Below are 24,197 nucleotides of genomic sequence, written 5' to 3'. Positions count from 1 at the left end.
ACTTTTTTCTGTTCAAACTTAATAAAAAAAATAGGATTCAAATCTGGACATGGCAAAAATCTGATTTAGGCTGGATTTGGGGAGTCTAAACGGGGCCTAATATCCAAACTTATGAATACCCAGATCTGCTCACAGAGCAGTTATTTTTTAATAAACTTAAATCCCCCCTACATTCTGAGGTGAAATATCTTTGTCTTTTTGATTGGTGATTGAGGTGCGTATGCATACAGTGGTAGTAGCGCTGAGTGGTTATACTGGGACAATGACAGTGATTGATTATTGGGATTTAAGGTTTGATTTGTTGTGCCACGCACAGTTTAGGGCGACGGATGCAACAATGAACAGAGGGGCAGACAAAATTGACAGGTCCCACATGGGCCAACAACATGAGGCAAGGTCATCTGCAATGGTTCAGCAAATGAGGCTGTTTGTGTGTGCTCAGAGCAAGGACAGTCTGATTCAGGGCACTGCCATTACAGAACCCAGACAATGAGCTTCACAGACCACCCCCCCCGGCCCGCCCACCCACCGCAAAGCTGGCCTCACATCAAAAGACTGTGTCGTTACAGTGGGTGGTCCACACTATGTGATATGAAACATCATTACTTCATCTGGTCATTAAATCCATTATTACTGTGATATACCTTTACATTGGTCTTGGAGATTAGTATGCTCCATGCGGGGCTTGTGTAGACGTGAAAATTACAGTACTAATTCCCTCCGGGTATTCTGCGTCTCATGGATGACACATGAATGGTCGTTAACGAGGCAAAAAATAATGACCTCATGCTTGAAAGGGAATATCCATCCTGAAAACACAATTCAAATTCCTGTACTCCTTATTTGGTTCTGTGCGCGTTTGGTCCAAAAACACATCGTTTCTCAAAAAGTAGCTCTCAATTATGGTTGCACGCTGTGTGATAATAGCGGGCAAGAGCACATTACTATGGAATGTGTGGAGTGGTTGCATTACCTGCGGGGTGGGAGGTTCAACCTTGCGTTTCTTCTTCTGGTTCTGCTTGTTGGTCCTGGGGTAGACCGTCAGAGCCTCTTGCCACCTACAGAGACGGTCAAAAAGGTCAGAGCCTTCACCTGAGCAGTGACAGCAAAGCCACCACGAGGCAGACTAAACAGACCCTGCAACTGTGGTGGTGTTAAAGCTTGTTAAGGAAAACGCAGAAACGAAGCAATATGTTCCAGAGAAGACCTGTCCATGACCTCTTATACTACGACTTCAAATTCTCTGCGGGATTGAGCCACCTCACAAGCAACATGCAGAGAGCTGATCGCAGGCACACCTTGAATAATTTAGCTAGAGCTAATTACGCATTGCTAATTAGGTTGATTTGTTTTAATTAACATAATTATGTTAATTGGGCCTATATTAACAAGTATTGCTTCAATGTTAATACATTTCTGTAGCTCCTTATTTGCTTTTAGCGCACTGGGGTGCTGTGTTTGTGAGAAGTTTAAATGGTTATGTGGTGAGTGTGGCTTCATCACTCGGCTTTCAGCCAGAATGTTTTCAGCTAACAAGCTCACCACAACCTGGAATTTGTGTTATGCACTTGGCATAAGCACAGTAGGTCCTGAGATGCTCCCAACCCCATAAACAGCTCTCTAGTACCAAGTAATACAATAGTTAAAACAGAATCTCAACTAAACCATTAATTGAGAGGAAAACTATTCAACATGATTGGTCAAGTTCAAAGTGAGGGCTCACAAGGACAACATATACATACGTGCTTGCCTGTTTGATAGCGAGAAGGACTAATCACTACTATTATCATGACACAGAAATGGTGGAACCACCAGAAGTAATTGAACCAATTAAGTCAATGCGTGTGGTGCGGAACACTTGAGGCGTATCAAATATTCCACCATTGTCCGACCGCTTTGTGAAGAGTGTGAAAGCCCATTCAGTGCTTCTGTACCGCGACACTCAACACCCGGCTGCAGACCTCTATCTGACATGGGCACAAACGTACGAATACGGCATGCCTTTGTGAACGCAAACCAGGCTGCATTTCAACATCAATCCAAAAGAAATATAATCTCGGCTTAAGGATATGATTACATAAACCCCATGTTCTGGTTCATTGCCCTGGAGAGTGCAGGTCGGTGCAGTGTGGTGGTACTGTACCAGTGGTGGTGTCGCTGCTGATTGCACAAACACAGTACTATGGGTCACACTACTGAAGTTGTTTGCCAACTGGAGAATATGGTATTATTCTTACAGACTTGCAGACAAAGAAATATGATGGGGGGGCAAAAAAAAGCCCCTACTGGGTTATGACTTGCAAAAACCGCAGCCATTTTTGTGGTCATTTGAGCGTCATACGCGCCGAACATTTCAGGGCAAGCCGAATTTATGTGGGAGTCACTGAGAGGGCATTAATTGCGACTTTTACGGCTGTTGCGTATAATCTCCCTCTGCAGTAGTTAAGAGAGCTGGAGCCCCGTTTTCAGCATTTCACTGTGTGTGATTACCAATTCTCCACTGCAGGGGGGATGAGGGAGGTGAGAGCAAGTCAGGAGAGAGAGAGAGAGAGTGAAAGGCTTAACCACAAATGAGGTGGTGGGGGGGGGGGGGGGGGGGTTTACAAAAACTGAAAAGAATCTTTTAAGCTGGGTGTTTGTCGGTGTGGCCAAGCTTCCGTCAGATGGTGACATCCTCGGCCACAGCAACACGCTTGCTACATGGCAGAGAACCAGGGAATGGGTACCAAGGGTGCAGGAAAGTGGGATGGGGGACAGTAACAGAGCATGTGGCATAATAGAGCGGGGGCTGTGTGACTCGGAGGGACTTGGCTATGAATAGCTGTATAAAAAAGGTACGTACTGTAGGATCCAGGGATGGCAGCGCAGTGCAGAATTGAGAATTTTTTAGAGTGGAGCTTGCAGATGAAATTATGCTGGATTACACCCCAGTTTTTACGGTGCTCAGGTTAAGGCACTGGACAGGATAGGTACACACACCGTATACGCATACAATCAGCAGCGTATCCGTTATTGTGTCATTATAGCCACTGCAAAATCCTGAGTGTTAATTAAACTCTGAGAGGGTAAAACATTCATTCGTAAGGGTCTGTCATTTAGGCACGGCGTAGTGTCTAATGTTTTCCAGTGACAGAGAGTGGTAGAGTTAGGCACAGTAAAAGAGAGGCTCGGAAAGGGACCGGTGGAAGAATGTGCACTGTCATTGCAGTGTGGATTACAGCACTTTGGGAGGTACAGCCCAGAAAAGCCAGCAGGGGGCAGTGATGGCAGCAGTCCCCCTCTCTCTCTCTCTCTCTCTCTCCACATTCTCCCTTGACTACCTTGAATTACTTGAAAATATTTATATAAAAAAAAGATTCTCAAACGGTGTGCAGAGGCACATTGCCGAGAGACACGTCCAGGTTTGCCTTGGGATTTTGTGACAACCATAGTTATTGTACACAACTAGACATGAATTATTTTTAATTGACTATATCAGTGCTTCGTGCGCCCTCATTTTCCAAAACAGAAGCAAATGAAACACTTATTTATCTGAATCACTATATTGGGCATGCAAAAAAATTGTAGATCTACAAGCTCACACTGTGAGCTTGTAGATCTGTTATTCTTGCTATGAATGGTGTGTCTTCATATTTTGACTTGCCCAATGGTGTGCCGTGGACAAAAAAAAAAGTTTGAAAACCACTGTTACAAAAGTTACAAATACGTACAAAGTGTTTCAATAATATTACCAAAAAGGGAGATCAAGAGATTCAGGGTTGTTATCGCTTACCCATTGATGATTTCTTTGCATTCTGCCCGTATGAAGTGCTCTTTGTCGGGGGTCAGGATGCACAGCGAGGTCTTCTGACCCGTCCTCGACTCTCCATCGACAACGTCAGAACACAGGTTCATGTTGATGGTGCCCTGGGGTAGCGTGCTGGGCTGCAGAACAGGAGCGGGAGAGAGAGACGGACAAAGTGTTTATGTCGGGTGAGGGATTTCATTATCTTCCTGGGTCAACAATCATCCCTGGTTATTTGGGAGGAAAAGATCCTAATCCATTATGTTTTAAATAAGCAATAATGCAACAGTACTGTTGATCATGAATCAACTATAGTAAAAGATCACGCCATTTATCAGTAGTGTGTTTACATTCATTTTGGGAGCTTTTTTTTATGGACTTCTTACTTACGGTGCACTGTGCTGTATTCGATGACTAAAGCCTGATTTATATTTGCGTGCTGCAAAAAATAGCAGATCTACAAGCTTAGTAGATCGTCTATTTTCAATGCGATACGCGATGGGCAACCGAGTATAAACCAGGCATAGCCCTACAAGCAATCAATAAGTACAGGGTGTGATCAGTGTTGCCAGATTATGTGAGAAACAAGCAACCAGGTCTAGGAAAACCAGCCCGAAAGAAGCGACTATGGGCCACACGAGCACTTTAACATATACATCAGCTATTTGAAAATAGCAGATCTACAAGCTCACAACGCGTCGCATCGCAACGCGTTGTGAGCTTGTAGATCGGCTATTTTCAAATACAATCTTGCGGGGAAATTATAATGAGCAGATCTGGCAACCCTGCCCTGGGTGTGATCCTAGAATCATCACGCAAGAGAGAAGTGTCCCGTACAGGAAGTGTGTGTTCATTTTATCTCGTGTGTGATATCTCTCTGAGAGGTGAGAAGCCAAACCTATGCTACGACTACAAAGACGCCATCAATCACCCCATAAACAACCTGACCGCTGGACTGACAGAATAATACTGGGCCTGTGTGTACACCGAGTCAGGACTTTACATGCAAGTTTATGTAAATACACAATGGCTTTGTGCAATGTGGACACAGCTCATTTACAATCAATGGAGGCCTGTTGGCGTGACTCTGCGAAAGATAAGAATCTATTTGTAGTGCATTTCGTAGAATGGCTCAATGAATCTCTGCTGAACCAGTCATGTTCCACGGCAATATACTAGTTTTCTTATTTGCACGCGCCAGTCGAATGCTTGCGTGACATTTTTTGACCGCTTGTAAAAGACACCGTGCCCCGAAGCAGAAAGATATTCTGTGCACGTTATCACTTCAAGAATCTCTGACTTCTGCTTAGTCTGACCTCCGAATGACTTAAGTCCAGCAACGGGATAAGCTCAAGTTCATTGAAGGATTTATATTTGCTCAATAGAGTAACGCGAGTGTGCCGGGCACGGGGCAGCTGTTTGAACAACCTTTGGTTCCTACCTTCTCCGCATTAAAAATGCGGGTAGAATTACAGGCACCGAAATGCCACAGAGGTCTCGAGCCATCAGTAACAAGGAGGACCCGCGGATAATAAATTACACCCATCGGCCAATCTGAATACAGTAGGCCAGGGGTCTTCAATGTTTTCAGGCCAAGGACAACCTATCTGAGAGAGAGATGATGCAGGGACCCCCACTACATAATGTATAGATGAGAGATGAAGCAGGGACACCCCCTCTATATTGTATAAAATTGTGTTTTAGATTAAAGCTTTTTTGATTACTTGGTCTGCTCTTTTTTACCTGTACACCTAATACCTCTTTGCTAAAGTTCTCCTCAGAAAAAGGGATGCTAGGGTTCAAGTGGTTAATGTAAAAAAAAATAATCATATCACACAAAGATTTGGCGGACCCCCTGTAGTAGCTCTGAGGACCCCCTAGGGGTCCCGGACCCCCTGTTGAATACCCCTGCAGTAGGCGATGGAGATGGGGATGAAATTAAAAGGCATCAGGTTCAAGTTAGCGAGTGACGGAAGAAATCTGGCTGCCTAACATGCGAGGCTTAACCATAGCCTGTCAGTCACGGAGCAATTTAAGCCTATGGATGGCCCTTGATGTGGACAGAGAAGTCAATGGTTAACAGTTTGCGGTAATCCCACCCAAAGGGTGGTTGAGAGAGGCCCCATTTACCCCGTTACTGCCACTAAATGGAACTTTCATTCGCCCTTCGTTTAACATGGCCCATGCAGCAGCGAATGGATCGGCGCTGTCAAACAAAAAAGTTTAGCACAAAGGGAATAGTAGCTAATATGCATACGGTTTACAGAGAAAGAGATTGGACCGTGATGAGCGAAGACTATAACAGATCAGATAAGAGACTTTAAAGCCGCCATCTGGAACTTGTTTTGTTGTGTATCTATCTTCGAGTGATGTCAATACAAGATAACCAGCACAACTGCCGTGGTTGGAGGTGGTCTCCTTCCAAATTTAGACCACGTGGTCAGTTATGACCACTATTGGTTGACAAGTAGTACTGCCTGAAGCTCAAAGTGCAATATGTCCCCTGTCCAGCCCAAGTTTGGTGTTCCACCTTAGCTCGGTCGAAGAAACTTTGTCTCACAAACGCAGGAAAGGAGACCCGCGGATTCTAATCCCAGGTATAGGACATAAATCTTACTGACTGCAGCTTTAAACAGAGTCTGAGCAGCCGTGATACGTACTGTAGCGCAGCCTTTTTTCTACAGTGCTTCTCACGTCCCACATACTGTAACATCAAACGCATATGGCACATAATAAATTCCTCAGCCAGCTTAGTCGAGTACCAGCCAAGGCAAGGAGTGGTGTCATTCATGTCCCGTTTATAATTCGACGTCCAAAACGCCTGTGGCCTTAACCCATTGAAACCGGGAACGCATCTGTGTCACTTTTTGATTCGAGCTAAAAAGCATTATTTTACACTTTGGCTATTCAAAAATAGCAGATATACAAGCTCATAGCGCGGCACCGAGTGCCGCGCTATGCGCTTGTATATCTGCTATTTTTGAAAAATCGATAACATTTGTGCACATTTTTGAATGTCTTTTTTAAAGCGAACATTTGTAACTCAAATCTTTGCTTCTGGGGGGGTCCCTGGAACAAATTATTTTGAGATGGGGGTCCGTGGCCAATTTAATACATTTTGGGGTCCTTGACATAAAAAGTTTGAAAACCACTGACATACAGTAGAAACATAAGTTTTTTCAAAAAACTGTTAGGATTTAAAAGACATTTTGTAGAATCGGAACCTCAGGCCTTAATGGGTTAAAAACCTTGCAGGGTGTGGCGGGGGAGCACCTGACACGTGAGGTGAGAGGCCCAGGGCAACAGCTGGGCCTGACAGACAGATGGGCAGACAAACGGACAGACAGCGGGACAGCTGAGGCCTGGTTCAGATTGAACAGACCGGTGTCAGCTTGCCCTGTCAGAGAGCTGTGTCAGTCTCAGACACAGTGAGAGGTGGAGGGATAGGAACTTGGGAAGGAAATGGAGAGGTTGCAAGGGGGGGGTTAAGAGAAAGTAATCATGGGGAGTAGAAATGACAAAAAAAAGACAAATCCTGCACACTGCTCTTGTAAAGCATCACATTTTTCTAAAAGGCACATCTTGCTGGATCAGAAACTGACTGCGATGATTTGCAAGAGCAGTGTGCAGGATTTGACTGTATTACTCCAAAGCACCTGCAGTAAGACTTAAGATTTTTGGTGAGGATATTTCCCAAAAAGACATTTTGCCTGTGACAGTAGCATGCTTGGCCTGCTATTGTTTTAAAGCGAACATTTTTAACTTGAATCTTTGCTTCTGGGGGTCCCTGGAACGCGGCCAAATACATATAATTTTGGGAGTCCTTGACATGAAAAAGTTTGAGAACCACTGACATAGCAACATATGTTTTTTCAAAAAACTGTTGAGATTTAGAAGACATTTTGTAGAATCCCCAGAAGCAAAGATTTTTGTTAAAAATGTTCGCTTTAAACATATATATATATATTCAAAGATTTGCACAAATATGTAAAAAAATAGCAGATATACAAGCTCATAGCGCGGCACTCGGTGCCGTGCTATGAGCTTGTATATCAGCTATTTTTCAACAGCCCAAAGAAATCTTAAAATGCCACACAGCTGCGTTGCCGGTCTAAATGGATTAAAGCATCACATTTTTTTAAAAGGCACATCCTGCTGGATCAGAAACTGACTGCGATGATTTGCAAGAGCAGTGTGCAGGATTTGACTGTATTACTCCAAAGCACCTGCAGTAAGACTTAAGATTGTCGGTGAGGATATTTCCCAAAAAGCCATTTTGCCTGTGACAGTAGCATGCTTGGCCATGTGTTTATACACTGCTCATCTGCACCTCGCTCTGGGAACAAGACATGCACGTTTGAGCAAACAACACACTTTCCCTCACTTCCCAGATTTCATAATCTCCCTGAAGGTTGTTTTAATTATCTCCACCAGACTGGAACGGTTTAAGGCCAATGTTTGTTATCACCCCTGTCTGTCTTATAGTGTGTTTGAGTGTTGGCCTGTCCACAGCTAGTGTGTGCATTGTTTCGTTGCCTTGTCACGATCTCCGGGGGGGTTATTCGTTGCTTTAGTTTGTATTTATTTGATACTGACCGGGACTCGCTGCCAGGCATCAGAGCCTATGTGGTACGCGCCATAACCACTCGGCTATCGGTGCCCCAGATGTTTAGGACTTTGACAGCGGGACACTCGGCCATCTATGTAAACGAACCAATAGGACAACAAACACACACACACAGAGAGACAGACAGACACAAATGTCCTTGGGCAGAGGGCTACGGAGCAGATCAACAACAAAATATTAAGAGATTCTGGGAACGGCTGTACAAGCAGCTTAAGTCCATCAGAGCATGGGCTTCTGCACGCACACACAAATATATGTCAAGACTAATAATAACACCTCAGATAGGGCGGGGGTAGAACACTTTTCATAATGCTGTCACAGTCCTGTGAAAGAGTGAGGATTGGGTGCTTAAAGCATATTCTGTAAAGTTTGTATGAGTGTACAGTAGCCTACAGTGTATGTGTGCACCGTGGGTTCCTTGTGTAGAAATCTCACGCACACTCCCGGGCTTGGTGCAACACCTTCCATCCAGACCCCCAACACCACCACCACCACAAAAAAAAAACCTACACCTCTCTGTCACTTAGCCTAAGCCTGGCCTCCCCTCTCTGTGCCGTCCGTCACATACAGTCCACAATGCTGCCTTTGTGGAGCGGGACCAGTGCACGCACAATGTGGGATTGTCAGCCGCCACTCCCCTTTTTACCCTTCGACGAGGAAATGACCCAAGATTTTTGGAGACACAAGAGAGACAAGAGGAGGCACAAACAAGCAGCCTTTTGTGAGCAAATGCATGGAAATTATGAAGCCAGTGTAAACAATTTCTCGTCTCTCTCAAGTCGCTCAGACAATAGTGTGAACGAACGGCGTCTCAATGGGAGCACTTGAGAAGCGGAGACTCGAGAAGACGAGTGACAGGGTAAGGAATTAAAGGAGGACTTTGTAGCACTGGTCTGGTGTGTGAAAGTCTGCAGTGTGGACGCAGGTGTGCTTTCTCTTTTCTGTGCCAGCAGCTGTGTTTTTTGTTTTGGTTTCACAGCAGCACCTGTGATAAGATAATGGCAAATAAAGCAGTCATAATGAACTGAAGAGGCAAAAGGGAATAAAAAGAGCTAAGTGACCACGCAACGGAGGGTGCAGTGACCTCACAACCGTGTTTTATAGTTTTTTTGGTCCTGTTTATTTGCACAATAATAGAATAACCCATTAAGACCTGAAGCCGATTCTACAAATATCTTCTAAATCCTAACAGTATTCTGAAAAAACGTATGTTTCTATATCAGTGGTGCTTAAACTTTTTCATGTCAAGGACCCCCAAAATGATATGTATTTGGCCACCGACCCCCATCTCAAAATATTTAGTTCCAGGGACCCCCAGAAGCAAAGATTTAAGTTAAAAATGTCCGCAGATCTACAAGCTTGCAGTGTGGCACTCGGTGCCGCGCTATGAGCTTGTATATCTGCTATTTTTGAATAGCCAAATCAAAAAATTACACATGCGTTCCCGGTCTTAATGGGTTAATGAAGCAAAGTGAAAGTAAGACTAATTTGAGCAGGTGATATAAAAACTAAAACAAATGCATTAAGTAATCTAAGAGGAGCTTGTATTCTCTGACCAGATGTGTTACAACAGAGTCCAGAATGTGTTCATTAGCGATGGATTCTCCACTGATTAGGACATAGGTAATTAGAAAAGCGCCCCGCAAACAGGCCTATACGTGCCCGCCATAATTCACCCCTAACTAACTGCTCCATGGCTTAGCAAAACATCCCATTCTGCCACTAATGACACGCAAGAAAAATATTTGCTTCTTTTGGCTGACCCTCAGAAGAGATTTGACTTTGGTGGTTGCAAAGCAAATTCTACTCTCTCTGCCTTGAACTCTGTTTTTCTTTTTACACTGACGTGATGTTCTTGGACGCGAAAATCAGGCGTGTAGTGTAACCGACTCAATTAAGAAGGACACAGGGGAATGTCATGGCCTTGTGTCACATTTTATAGTACTGTTGATTAGTACACCAACCAGCAGGTTACATTTCTGATAAACTTCACATCGATTTTCAATTTTCCATACTTTTTCCATTGAAAATAATTGTTTTAACTTATTTAACTGTTATGAATTAGGACAGTCGTCTTTGCGTTTTCATGAGGTTTCGTGTACCAGTATAACCTACCGCCACCTATTGCTCAATGCGCTGTTTAATTATGATTCATAATTATGATTCATAATTATGATTCATAATTATGATTCATAATTAAACATACGCTCAACGTGTTGGCAATCAAAACGCAGATGTTAAATCATTTATGAACACCTGCTTTCTGACTGCAACGCAATTTATGAACACCTGCATTCTGATTGCTAACACATGCCATTTCATGACAAGCACCCGCTTGCTTACCGTACAATATTGTGGGCAGTGACAAACGTCACACGGCATGAGCTCATGCTACGTTATCCTATTATTTATGGATGAGGTGTGGTAAAAAAAATATCGTCTCTGTCGGGTGGAAACCTTATGACCAAAACAGTTACTTTTCAGGAGTCAAAATAGCAAAATAGCAAAAGTAGCAGGTCGACAAGCTCAAACCGCGTCGTTTCGAGCTTGTAGATCTTTTGATGCTTTTGTGTCACGCTGTAGTACGGAAAAAAACACAAAACGTTTAACCCTTCAAGACCTGGAACGCATCTGTGTCATTTTTAGATTTGAGCTAAAACGCATTATTTTACACTTTGGCTATTCAAAAATAGTAGATATACAAGCTCATAGCGCGGCACCGAGTGCTGATACAGCAACATAGGTTTTTTACAAAAACTGTTGAGATTTAGAAGACATTTTGTAGAATCTGAACCTCAGGTCTTAATAGGTTAAAATGTGGAAAGGAGGTTTCTGCTCGACAGCAACGATATTATGTGTGGTGCTTCCTAACAACGCCAGACCTCCCTTGAGCAAGGCAGAGATCTGCATGGTCTCTCTGATGAAATCCATGTGTACAACAGCTTCCAATCCATCAAGCTCTGTTCAAAACTATTTGGGACTGATCACAAAGAGAGATGGAGAGCAAAAGGAGAACTGTTGACAACCTGGCGCTGGTCATCCTGACTCATGAATATGGACGAGTATCAGTTCTGTTCTGTTCTGGCTGGGTCCAAGCTCCTCCGCACGTTATTGATAGTGCCAGTTACATAAATGGAGCTTTCCTTAGCGACTTATGACAACAGGGGTAAACACAGCGCCAGAAAGAGCTGGCATCCGGCTACACAGGGGACGTCCAAAGGTGCTAAAGGGTCAACGTCATCTCTGTCTTTTGCTCCAGAGAAATATCAAATGCACGTATCCATACCAGTGTTGATTTTGACAACACATTTTGATTCAGTTTTAGTCAAAGTCTTTTGAATAAAATTCCATTTAGTTTTATTCAAATTTTAGTCATCTGAAAAGTATTAGTTTTAGTCTAGTTTCAGTCGACTAAATCTACAGTTGATTTAGTCGACTAAAATGTATTTTGGCGGTGCCTTGATGGCGGTGCCTTGATGGCGTCGTGATGGCCGATTTTACACTTGGTTGCATGCTGAAAATAGCCGATCTACAAGCCCAAGAGCGACGCATTGTGGGCTTGTAGATCTGCTATTTTCAGAGCGCAACAACCGAGCGCAAACAAGCATACATTTTTTTTGGTTCTACTAGATCTCTTCTCCACTAGTCCCTCACTATCATTCTAGTCCAGTTTTTATCTGTTGACGAAATTGTCAATATATTTAGTCTTAGTTTTAGTCATCATAGATTCGTTTTTATTTTGTTTTTATGTAGTTTCCGTAAGTGAAAAAAGGTAGTCGACGAACATTTTTTACGTCATAGTTTTACTCGACAAAATCAACACTGATCCATACACACGTGCACACATATCCAACACATGAACGCAGACACAAATACACAGGAGTCCACCATAGATGATAGCCTCCAACTCAACACACACACATACTGTACAGTAAACAGACCCAGTATTAGCAATGACCCTACACTTGCAATCATCCTTACAGTATGTCCTGTCCTGTCTGCTTCTGTAATTTGACTGTAATTTGACTCGATACTAAAACACCAGCAGATCATTATTATTACTCACCATGTTTCTCAATACCACTCTAACCCCCTTATCTGTGTTTTAGTACAGGCAGGCACATGAACCTACCGGGCCATATGGTTGATATCTGACATATCTGTCAGGGCATGAGTACATCCTTCCAGGCATTACTCTCACTCTCACACACACACACACACACACACACACACACACACACACACACACACACACACACACACACACACACACACACACACACACACACACACACACACACACACACACACACACACACACACACACACACACACACACACACACACACACACACACACACACACACACAGGAATGTGTTCAAGATGTTCAGCCAAATGCTGCCGACACCGTGTTAAGGGCCTCACTACCCCAAAGATAGAGAGCACGGCACTAGCACTAAAATATTGATTAACTGCTATAGCACTAGTGTTTATGTTATGATGACACTCCGTCCCACTTATTTTTATGATGACACGCTCAAGAATGTCTGCAGAAAAAGCCACGGTCAGTGTTTTCCACTACTATTCTGTATCAGGTATTTTAACCTAAGACAGGCCTGTGGACGGCAGCTCAGAGGGTGAGGTAGAAGGAGAGTGGTGTTCTCTCTCCACACCGACAAAATGCCACTCTCTTGACAGTGAGTAGCGTGGGTGGCTTTAATGTTACACTGCCGAGGCCTGCTGCTCAGGCACAAGGCTCAGGCTGCTGAGGAGGAGGAGGAAGACGAGGGTGAGTTGGAGGATGAAGCTTTCTCTCGAGCGGGTTAACAGTAGAATAGAATTCTATCCCAAGGCTGGTTGGTAGCTGTGGTTTGCTGCTTTTTCCGAGTATCGGATGAGATTGTACTGTGCTGAGCCTACAGGGAATTTCATCCACTGCTCACTGCAGTAGCAACGTTTGTCGTCAATGGTGTAGAAGTCTGTCTGTGTGTGTGTGTGTGTGTGTGTGTGTGTGTGTGTGTGTGTGTGTGTGTGTGTGTGTGTGTGTGTGTGTGTGTGTGTGTGTGTGTGTGGTAAAATGTTACAGTCTCAGTTTCAAGTGTATTAGTATCATCTGTACAAAGAGCTTATAAAAACATCTCACCTCAAACCCAAACGCAAAGAAGGGGTAGTGTGTGTGTGCGTACGCGCATGTGTGAGTGAGTGTGTGTGTGAGTATGTGTCTGGGTGGCTGTGTGCAGACAGGCGGGCTGCAGAAACAGGTGCTTGGGTGGATGGCATGGTGTCATGGTTGAACAGACTACTGGTAACGTCTAGAAAGTGGAGTCAGTGTCTTTGTTTTGCCCAGACTTGTCACACCACGTCTCCTTCACTTTCATTGCTTTCATCTCCTTTCCCTCCTCCCGTCTCTGTAATGCTCTCTGGGTTCTTCCATGTGCCCTCCTCCACAATGCTTAATTTATTCTCTTGTTTGTTGGGGATATCGAAATGGGCCGTCATAAGCAGACAAACTTGTTTGGTTGGAAAGATAGTGATTTAGTCAGATATTCAATTAATCAATATTTTGACTGCAGTGCATTTGCTTTCTTCTCTGCCGCATTATTTTACACTTTGGCTATTTAAAAATAGCAGATCTACAAGCTCATAGCGCGGCACCGAGTGCCGCGCTACGAGCTTGTAGATCTGCTATTTATGAAAAATCGTGAACATGTGTGCAAATCTTTGAATATATATTATTTTGAAGCGAACATTTTTAACTCAAATCTTTGCTTCTGGGGGGTCCCTGGAACAACATATTTTGAGATGGGGGTCCACGGCCAAATACATATCATTTTGGGGGTCCTTGACATGAAAAGGTTTGAGAACCACTGATATAGAAACATAAGTTTTTTCATTTAGAAGACATTTGTAGAATCTGCTTCAGGTCTTAATGGGTTAAGACATAAGCTGTGTCAGTGTTATTCTCCTCCTCTATCTACCCTGTTGATTCTCTACAGGCCCAATCCCATGCCCTCAACCACATAGCAAGTGTTTCGATGAAGAGACGTTTAAGAGAAAATACATTAAATGTATACCAAAATGCCATGTCTATAAAATAGACATTGGTGAGCATGGGTGAGTGAAATGGAAAGGACAGAGAACATAAAACAACAAAAGGAATCCAATGAATGTTTAGATTTTATTGGACGCACAGGTCAAGGCCGTTGACCCGGTTTCTATAGCGACGGCAAGGAACTGGCGATATAAAACCCTAGGATGGCCGAGCTCTACTCCGTAAAAAAAAGAGAACAGGGAGTCCGTCAACAATGGCCACAGCAATGCCTCGGTGCTTGGTGTCTCAATCAACAGCGAGGACCCAGTCGTTAATAACAAATAATTACAACCCGTCCAAGTATAACTATGATCTCAACTGTACTGTACTGTATATCCTGCCTAATCACTGCACCACAATTTACAACACACATTTATCAAACCACGTTGTTCACAATGTTCTTCAAGATGTCAACTCCTTCCAGTAACCCACAACTACTTCAGCACCTCCAGCAGTGTTGCCAGATTCTGTGAGAGAAACAAGCAACCGGGTCTAGGAAAACCAGCCCAAAAGAAGCGACTATGGGCCACACGAGCACTTTAGCATATACATCAGCTATTTGAAAATAGCAGATCTACAAGCTCACAACGCGTCGCGATGCGACGCGTTGTGAGCTTGTAGATCGTCTATTTTCAAATAAAATCTTGCAGGGAAATTATAATAAGCAGATCTGCCAACCCTGACCTCCAGTCCAAAAACACAGCAGATCCAAGTTCGTAAGACTGCCTGCCCCCCCACCCACACACACACACACACACACACACACACACACACGCGCACAGACTGCCCCAACAGCAGCAGCCAGGGCATGGATCACTGCAGTGTCCCATGTTGATCTCTGACGCAGCACTTTGGAAAGCGGGCCAAGGTGAATGGGGAATTATCTTTATTGTGACGTTGTTGCTGCCTCACTCACTATCAACCAACCACAGTGCAAAGTGGGCGACTCTCCAGAACAACAAGCTATCAATCAGGCATTTAAACAGTGTTGGCTTGTGGTATACGTTCTCACACGCAGGGTTATTTCTGCTCCTTTCTTGATACATTACATGAACGAATTACGAGCCATAGCCAGGCTTAAAATAACTTTGATAAAGGCTGCTAATTCGCCAAGACCTTGCAACTGTATAGCAGACACAAGTTAGCCCACAAGGCAGAGGAATGAATATGGGGGGAGGGTAAAAAGTATCCTTTTTCTTCAAGAATTGAGGTATCAAACAGCATTCCCAACCAATATTTCCACTGGACCCAGAGGCAGTATTCTACAGGTCTGTGTGCTAGCTAGCATCAGCTAGCCTCCTGTTCCAAGCCTGAGGAAGTACTGTAATTCAAGACATAGTACCAGTCAATTTAAGACTCCAAGATGGGAAAGGTGTCTCTATTGTATAATGCATTGTCATAAGCAAACAACAAAAAATATATTTCTCATGCAGTAAAAAAATGTTTTTAATTTACTTTGACCCAGAGAACCTACTGACTTTAGGGAAACCAAACATCCATTACTCTGGTTCATGTGCCGCAAGACTTCACCATCTTTTAGATGTACAATTGTCTCGGTTCTTCTTCCAGATTTCTGAAAAACCTGGCAGATGTCTTGGCTGAGACATTTATTTTTGGAGAGAGACTGATTTTTCAACTGCTCGCTCCTTCTCATAGTATGAGAAACATACAGTAAGGTGGTCGACGGTCGTTTTGTATTAGCCACCATCAGTGGCCTAACAAATTCCAAACAAAATGAACTTGAACACTCATTTTAAATCACTGGTGTCCTTAGCCATGGCAAAAAAAGTAAACATCAATCAATGTTCAATAGCTTACTATTGTTTTGTTATTAGGTATAGTTGGTATTGTTACGGTATTTGGTATTGTTATTAGACACTGATCATGGTTTTCAGGTTTTCAATGCAGTCATGTTTATTTATAGCCTGGCATGGCCGGACTAATACTCCACTGCGTAGATATTAGTCTGGAATCTCTGTGTGGAACCTGCATTTCCAAGGAGCGAATTAAAAAAAATGCCTCTGATGATAAACCCGCCCCCATATTTGCATACTGGGCCCTGATTGGTGCCCCACACCTTCGGGGGCAGGGAAATCCCATCGCAACCGATCGGGCCAGACCAAATCTGCCGAGAGCTATCTTTTTGTTTGCACTGGCAGATTCGTCTGGTTTCCAGGCAAGTTTATCTACACCGGTGGTTTACTTCTTTGTAATTTAATGACAGTTCTGTATATTTCAGTCCACCTCTCCCCCCTTTATGACAGTTCTGTATATTTCAGCCCCCCCCCTCTCCCTCCCTTTATAACAGTTCTGTATATTTCAGCCCCCACCTCCCACACACACACACACACACACACACACACACAGTATTTAATAGTGAAAATCTCAAGAGAATTACTGAAAGCAGAGAAAAACAAAAAAGCAGAGAGAGAGAGAGAGAGAGAGAGAGAGAGAGAGAGAGAGAGAGAGAGAGTGAGAGTACGGGAGCTCTAAGCTGATTAGGTGCTAGAGCTGGAGGTGGGCCAATCCATGGCTGCTGGCAGTGAGAGGTTTGGACCTACGGAGTCCTGAGGAAGCTGGAGTGGGTTATTAAAGAGCAAGTAGCTCACCCAACAACAATGAAATGCTGGCCAATGTACTTACACTGCAGGTTGTGAGGCTTTTTTACAAGCACACACTATGGTAGATGTACTGTAATCAGGCCCAGGGATATCTGGAGAAAAAAAATAACTTGATGCTAGCTTAATTTCTACCAAGCAATACATGCACAGCACTAGTACACGAACAGCTGGTTCCAATGCTATCGAGTGTCTGTGTGTCTCTACACGATGTGTCATCACTTCCTGCACATATACTGTGCTCAGTACTCAAGATCCTGTGATACTGCCAGTATTTCCATTTAACATGGAAGACAAGGAACCAGATCCAGCTCTTTATTTCCATGTTATCCTAATAATATCTCAGCTGCAGACAGAGGCCAGGCCTCAACAGGTGGCTGGATAAGGCAGGTCGTTAAGGCGAGGTGTTGGGGGTTAAAAGGTCAACCAATAGGTTACACCTGCACCTGTCGCAACTCTGAAAGACGGTCGGCTGCAGCTGTGGTGGTGGTCGCGGGACCATCACAGGACATGAAAACTATATACTGGGCCAAGTTACAACTTGATGGATTTCAGCCAGGCAGGACGTCTTACTGCAATGGCTAACAAGTTGATCTTCACAGCCCCTCATCATATAGCCCCTCAGATACAGTAATGAGAGCCAGAATCTTACGATACTTGTTAACCCATTAAGGCCCGAGGTTCCGATTCTACAAAATGTCTTCTAAATCAGTTCTAAAAACAGTTTTTTTGAAAAAACTTATGTTGCTATGTCAGTGGTTTTCAAACTTTTTAATGTCAAGGACCCCAAAATGTATATGAATTTGGCCGCGGACCCTCATCTCAAAATATTTTTGTTCCAGGGACCCCCAGAAGCAAAGATTAGAGTTACAAATTCCGCTTTAAAATATATATATATATTCAAAGATTTGCACACATTTTCACGATTTTTCAAAAATAGCAGATCTACAAGCTCGTAGCGCGGCACTCGGTGCCGCGCTATGAGTTTGTATATCTGCTATTTTTGAATAGCCAAAGTGTAAAATAATGCTTTTTAGCTCAAATGAAAAAGTGACACACATGCGTTCCAGGTTTAAATGGGTGAAAGTGACGTTTGAAATAAATATCTCTACGAAAGAGACTCCTGACATAAGAGTGTTAAAAGAAGCCAAACTAGAGACAGTCACAGCAGGGCACTGGCAGAGCTTGGGTCTGACTGTAGAGACACACACACAGATGCTGCTTTATGAAACGGTGACGTCTGTCTTTCACTCAAGCTACTACAGGACATCTGAAAAGGGAAGAATGCCTCTAAATGCCCCCCGCCCCCCCACCGGTCACACACACACAGAAAACACTCCTCATGTTCTGTGCAGCCAAACCCCTTCCTCAGTGTTTTCATTTTATTAGCGCTTGTTTCAGAGTTGGCTAAAGCCTTCACCCAGGGGCTTCAAATGAACTCTTTTGTCGGTGTCCTGGTCCAGTGTTTGGACCAAACTGAGCGAGTCAGTCAGGCCATGTCTTGCTTTATAGGCAAGGGGGGTGCGTGTGTGTGTGTGTGTGTGCGTGTGCGTGTGCGTGTGCGTGTGTGTAACAAAAAGTGTCTGCCCTCGCCAACACAAATGATTTATTGGCGAGTGTGACAGAGAGAGAGAGAGACGGAAATAAAGAGACAAGAGAAAGAGGTGGAGTGAAAGATGGAAGACGGAGATACAAGAACGACAGAGCAGGAAAAGAATGGGGGTTGAAAGAGGAAGGGAGATGGCAAAGGCAGTCAGTGAGTGATGGGAAAATGAAAGTGAGGACCATAACAAGACAGAGTGGACAACGTTTAGCCAAAGCTGCAGAGATAACCTTTCTCTGCAAGATGAATAGATTGAAATCATTCAAAACAATGAGAAAATAAAAGCATCAACATGATGGTACACACAAAAAACAGTGAATAATGAAATGAAAAAAAGAATATGTTATAGAATTCTCATCATGAGGCAACAACAGACTTGGTTCCAATCCCAAAAACGGCAAACAAATTCACGGAGATTTTAAAAAGGCAAGCTAGAAATTCCATAAGCTCACTGCCACCAGAGATCTGAATCTCCAGCGAATGGGGCAGTGGCAGCTCGTGAGAAACTACTCTCCTTAACCAGTGAGTGAAATGGTGGCCCGTTTTACTGGAGGTGCTGAGAGACCGAGTGTCCCACGCTGAGTGATTCTGTCCAGTAATTCACGGAGCGGTGAGCACCACCACCAGACTGGAGCAGTGGGACTATAGTATGAAGGAGAGGAACCTTTTCCACTTGCGTCCCGTCTACGTCAACAGGAACTCGCTGTCATTGAATAAATCACGTTTTGTATCTTAGCAAAACTCCTATTCAGAATGACTGAGCAGAGTGACTGAGCAGGGTGACTGAGCAGGGTGACTGAGCAGGATGGGTTCCTTTGCACAAGGACATGTTACTGATTCTCTCAGAAAGACATCTTTGGGGCCAGTAAATGCACTGTTAAAAAGGAGAAAGCTGAAAACATTGGGAGAATATTTTCTTCCTTCTAATCAACTGGGAGAACTTGGAACTGTCTGCGTATTAGTACACTGGGAGAACAATGGTGTTTTTGGTGACAGTAATTTGGAAGCCAATATTTTTAGACTCATTAAGCCTTTTGGCCACGGGTTCAAACATTCCATGTACGGTATTAGGGGAGGGGTGAAAAGGACAAGCCGAGTTAAGACGAGAGGTTCAACACTTATCGCTCATGTCTGATGTTCTACCAATTGTAAGCAGGTTAAAAGAGCAACTCAAACCTCCCGTGAATTGACACAAATCAGGCCTAGTTTGACAGATCCCCCAGCGATTTCAAAATCACTGCAATCTTATACAGATAAAAACAGGCCTACACAGTCCTGAACAATGAATTTGACTGCGATTGTCATTTAGGGCATTGGTTCTCAAAGTGGGGTCCGGGGACCCCCAGGGGTCCTTGGGGGGTTCCAGGGGGTCCCCAGCAAAACATGCTAATATAGCATCACAATCATTTTAACCACTTTAACCTTTTATACTTTGGCTATTTTTTTTAAATCGTGATTTATTTTTGCAAACCTTTGAATATATATATTTTTAAAGCTAACATTTGTAACTCAAATCTTTGTTTCTGGGGGTTCCTGGAAACACATATTTTGGGTCAGCGGCCAAATAAGAATCATTTTGGGGGTCCTTGACATGAAAACGTTTGAGCACCACTGATTTAGGGAACAGCCCTGTAGCTAATCACACTTGTGAGGTGTTAAGTTTAGAGCGCATACTTGGCACAGGGCTGGGCAGTGTGGGCAGGGCCTGCTTTGACTAAAGTGATGAAAGTATCCAAACAGTGAACGGAGTGGAGGAGATAAGATCCTTATCTTGGCCATATCCGGGATGACTGTGTTGACTGAAGCCAGGGCAGAAACTAGAGAGTATAGATCAAATCAGATCCGAAATAGACACAGGAAGTGGTCATGGAGATAAACACATAGGCCTTCATTTATCAAGGGAGCATTATTCTGTACCACCCAGCCCATTTTCCACAAAAAAAACTATTCTGACTTGACTCAACTATTAAATTTGTGCCTATTAAACTTGTGCCTATTCATAAAGAAGCATGTACTGTAGTCTCAGTTGGAGAAGTGGACAGTCTGGCAGTAATGTCCAAGTAATGGAAGAGACAAATTGGGTTTGATTTGTAGGTCCGCACAAGAATGCAGAATAGCAATCTGCCATTTTACTTGTGTGATTTATCGCCGATTTTATTCAGTACATAGTTTCTCCCACACAGAAAACCACAAATGGCAGGATATGACATTTCTTTCACCGCTAATATGCAAATAAACAATTTCGACATAACGAACCCAATGCCTTCATGTAGGCATGTTTCCACATTTCACAAGCGAACCCTATCACATGCGTGCTCGTGTAGGTGTGTTATGTGCTGTCCTGATTGCACAATTCATACCGAATGGAGCTCATGCCCATGGTGTGTCTAACTCACATCTACATCTATCTCAACCTTTTCAGGCCGTGACCGCCCAAAATAATCATATTTGAACTGGGGACCCCCCACCCTGACAAGCGCTTGAAATTGTAGGAGTTGAGGCATTACATTTTGTTTGACTCAGTCCCACAGATAAATATTGTGAATATTGCCTTTTTTCCCTCTTTCTTATTTTATTTGATTACTTTTGATGCAGTAATGGTCTTTTGTCTTCTTTTTTTGGAGGTATTAAAAAGGTTTTAACAGTCCTTAAATCGTCACTTCACTATCATCTGGGGACCCCCCTCGCGAGCCACATCTTGAGAACCACTGGTCTATCGCATCCAGGTGGATAAGGGGTAAAGATTTGCCCACCACTGTGGAGACTGGGGTTACATTTTTCTGCAGTTCCTCTGGCTTGGTTGGGCACTCAAACAAAAATAAGTGGTCATGTTCTCGGGTGGGAAGCCAACAGGGCAGGGCCATCTTTGGCCCTGCCCTGGGGCAGGGCCATCTTTGCTGCACTATAGTAACTCCTACAGGTTTGGTCGTGGCGTCTGTTCAGCAAGGAGTGGAACCAGGATGCATAGTATTTTCCTCCACACATGCTATGCCCACCCAGTGAAAACGCCTTGCCGTTAGCCGATATGAGTAAAGATATTAGTGACTTTTTCCCCAAAAGTAATTTGTTTCAATTTTCACGAGCCTTGGTTGAACAGCGGGTCGAGACATAATGCTTGTAGTGTGATTTGTTTATTGTCATTATTTAGATTTTGTCGGGACTATGCAGCGTTGAAGCGGTTGGCGACTACAAGCCTTCAGGCAAGGCTTGGATTTCGGTCCCCCCTCCCCAAGGAATAAGAGGTTACAATGTCCCTTACCTTGTTTTAGAGTCCACAAAATGAATGAATAGGAATTTGTCTTTTCAATCTCCGTACCCACAACATTAACCTATATGTGTTCTCTCTCTGCCTGATCCGTTCCATTTTCATGCCATGGCAGCTTTCATAGTATGAACTTGGTTGAATACCGTGTCAAGCACCAAAAATGGCTGATCTACAAGCTCTACAATTCCTTGTCCTTTTGGTTTGTTTTACCTGGGCACCATGTTGAATACAATATATGGTAAAATCCAGCCCATGAATTAGCTTGAGAGACAAGATATCCTAGAGGTGAGCACAGTTTGTTTTGTTCTTTGCGGCACTCTCTGATGGACAAATCTGCAGACAGAGTGACATACATGTACAGACAGACTATTACAATAGTTTTGCACAGTGCAACTAATACGGTATATGAGAACAGTAGACTTTCAACCTAATGAAAAAGGGAACTGTGCAATGTAACCCCAACCTGGGAGAGTGATTTGAGTTGCATGCTACAGCTAGGTGTAGGTTTGAGAGGCGGTTACAGTGTAGTAGTAGTAGTTCCTGGCGATTAGAGGCTGACTGAATGGCCATTCCCAGGGTTTTTTGCGGCTTTGTGCGACGGGAACAGTGACCCCACTGTAATCCTCGGCTGTTTACATTCCAGCAGATCAGTTCCTACTGGAACCCGGGGGGTTGGGCGGGGGAGCAGGGGTTAAAAATTACTCTCACGCACCCTATCTAGCCCCAAAACCAAAACAAGCCTCTCCCGCGGCCGCGATCCTTGCTCAGTAAACGGCCACAGTGAACTGCTGGGGACGGCTTACTCCGTCTTATCAATACCCGGGAGTTGTAATTCACCATCCAGTCCTCCTTTTTGCCTCTCAGTCTCTTCCAAGTCATTCTCTGTCTACATCTATACACATTCTCCACTGGACCACCAGTCAACAACTTCTGTTTTCATTTCAATTACTTCAAGAAGCTTTTTTTGTCACAATAACACTTCGCAAAGACAGAAGAAACCAATCCATCAACCTTGACTAAACTAGCTGTAAGCAAACACATGGAATGCAAACTATAAATAGGAATCATGCATACATAACATGCAGGAACATAATTGGGTTCATTGTGACTCAAACCCCCAACTCTTGGGTATTAGTGCCTCGTTCTCATTCTGTTGTCCCAGGCCTCTCTCTCCAGCCCTCTCCCCTCCAACTGTTTCCCATGGCTGGCTGTGGTAGACTGGAGTTCGCCTGCGAGCAGCCCTAATTGAAGGGGGAGTCAGCTTCCAGTTTGTCCCACCACAGAGCGCCCCGAGGCAACAACACAGCAAAAAAACAGCCCCCCCCAATCCACTAAAAAGGCCTCCCCGTTGCTGTACCGACTCAGAGACAAAAGGCCTTCAAAACTGGTTAAAAATAGCCCTCGATTTTATTTAGTTTCAGAAGAGCAGAGTGTAAGTCTGAGGGCGATCCCTGGCCGAGGTCACACTTAGTGTATGAGAAATGTCAGGGAGAGAGACCATCTACAATGTGTGGCTCAAGTTAAAAGAATGCATCCAACTGAGGAAGATGGAATGATTTTGTTCTCAGAAGTATCTCAGCTTTTGGACGGTGCTATGGGGCAAGGGGTCCACTATTTGAAATCCAGTAAACACAGGAAATGAATTGTGCTTAGATGAAACGAGAATGACCTCAACAGTTGAAACATCAGAAAGTCATGTTCTTACTGGAATAACAACAGATGTGAACAAGATAACACAGGAGTCACACTGCAGCAGCAGACCTCAGTCTAGGGATAAAGTGCGATTGAAAACGTACATGGTACTGTAGATCCAACGCATTTTAGGGATACTATTTCACTTACTGTAGCTTTACTCGTGTCGTGTCCTTAAAAAAAACATCATAACGTGGCATGCCACGTCATGGTTAAACGAGGCCACGCTGATTTCCTTTTTGTGTACTGCAACTCGATATGAAGCAGTGTCTCACCTGCAGGTATAACGTACTTGTGAAATCGCATCGCTTTCTCGTTCCTTTTTGTTCTAAATCGGCAGACAAAAAAAAAAGCAGCAACACTACCTCCATCATTTAGCCTACACACACACAGCCACATAATAACGTACACTGGAGCAGAGTATCGGCTTACAAAGTACACTAACTGGGACCCAGAAATCAATCACAATCACGGCAGTATCAAAACAGAAGCCACATGACACAGGCCCGGCCAAGG

General features: G+C 43.8%; 1 protein-coding gene across 4 annotated transcripts in view; it reads right to left on the bottom strand.

Annotated features, from left to right (window-relative positions):
- The window catches only part of LOC311060693 (myosin phosphatase Rho interacting protein), a 73,920-nt gene that overhangs the window by 34,367 nt on the left and 15,356 nt on the right, over nt 1–24,197 (bottom strand). For all 4 annotated transcript variants that reach the window (XM_084078976.1, XM_084078975.1, XM_084078977.1 and 1 more), the window contains exons 4-5: nt 3,773–3,924; nt 974–1,058 (exon numbers count right to left, since the gene is read on the bottom strand). In XM_084078976.1, the coding sequence (XP_083935102.1) occupies nt 974–1,058; nt 3,773–3,924 (237 nt within the window). The remainder of the gene's footprint in view (nt 1–973; nt 1,059–3,772; nt 3,925–24,197) is intronic.

This window comes from Gymnoscopelus microlampas, assembly GCF_963454915.1.
Source record: "Gymnoscopelus microlampas genome assembly, chromosome: 14".
Lineage (NCBI taxonomy): Eukaryota > Metazoa > Chordata > Actinopteri > Myctophiformes > Myctophidae > Gymnoscopelus > Gymnoscopelus microlampas.
The sequence above is the reverse complement of the archived record's forward strand: the minus strand, read 5'-3'. Positions and strand labels throughout refer to the sequence as shown.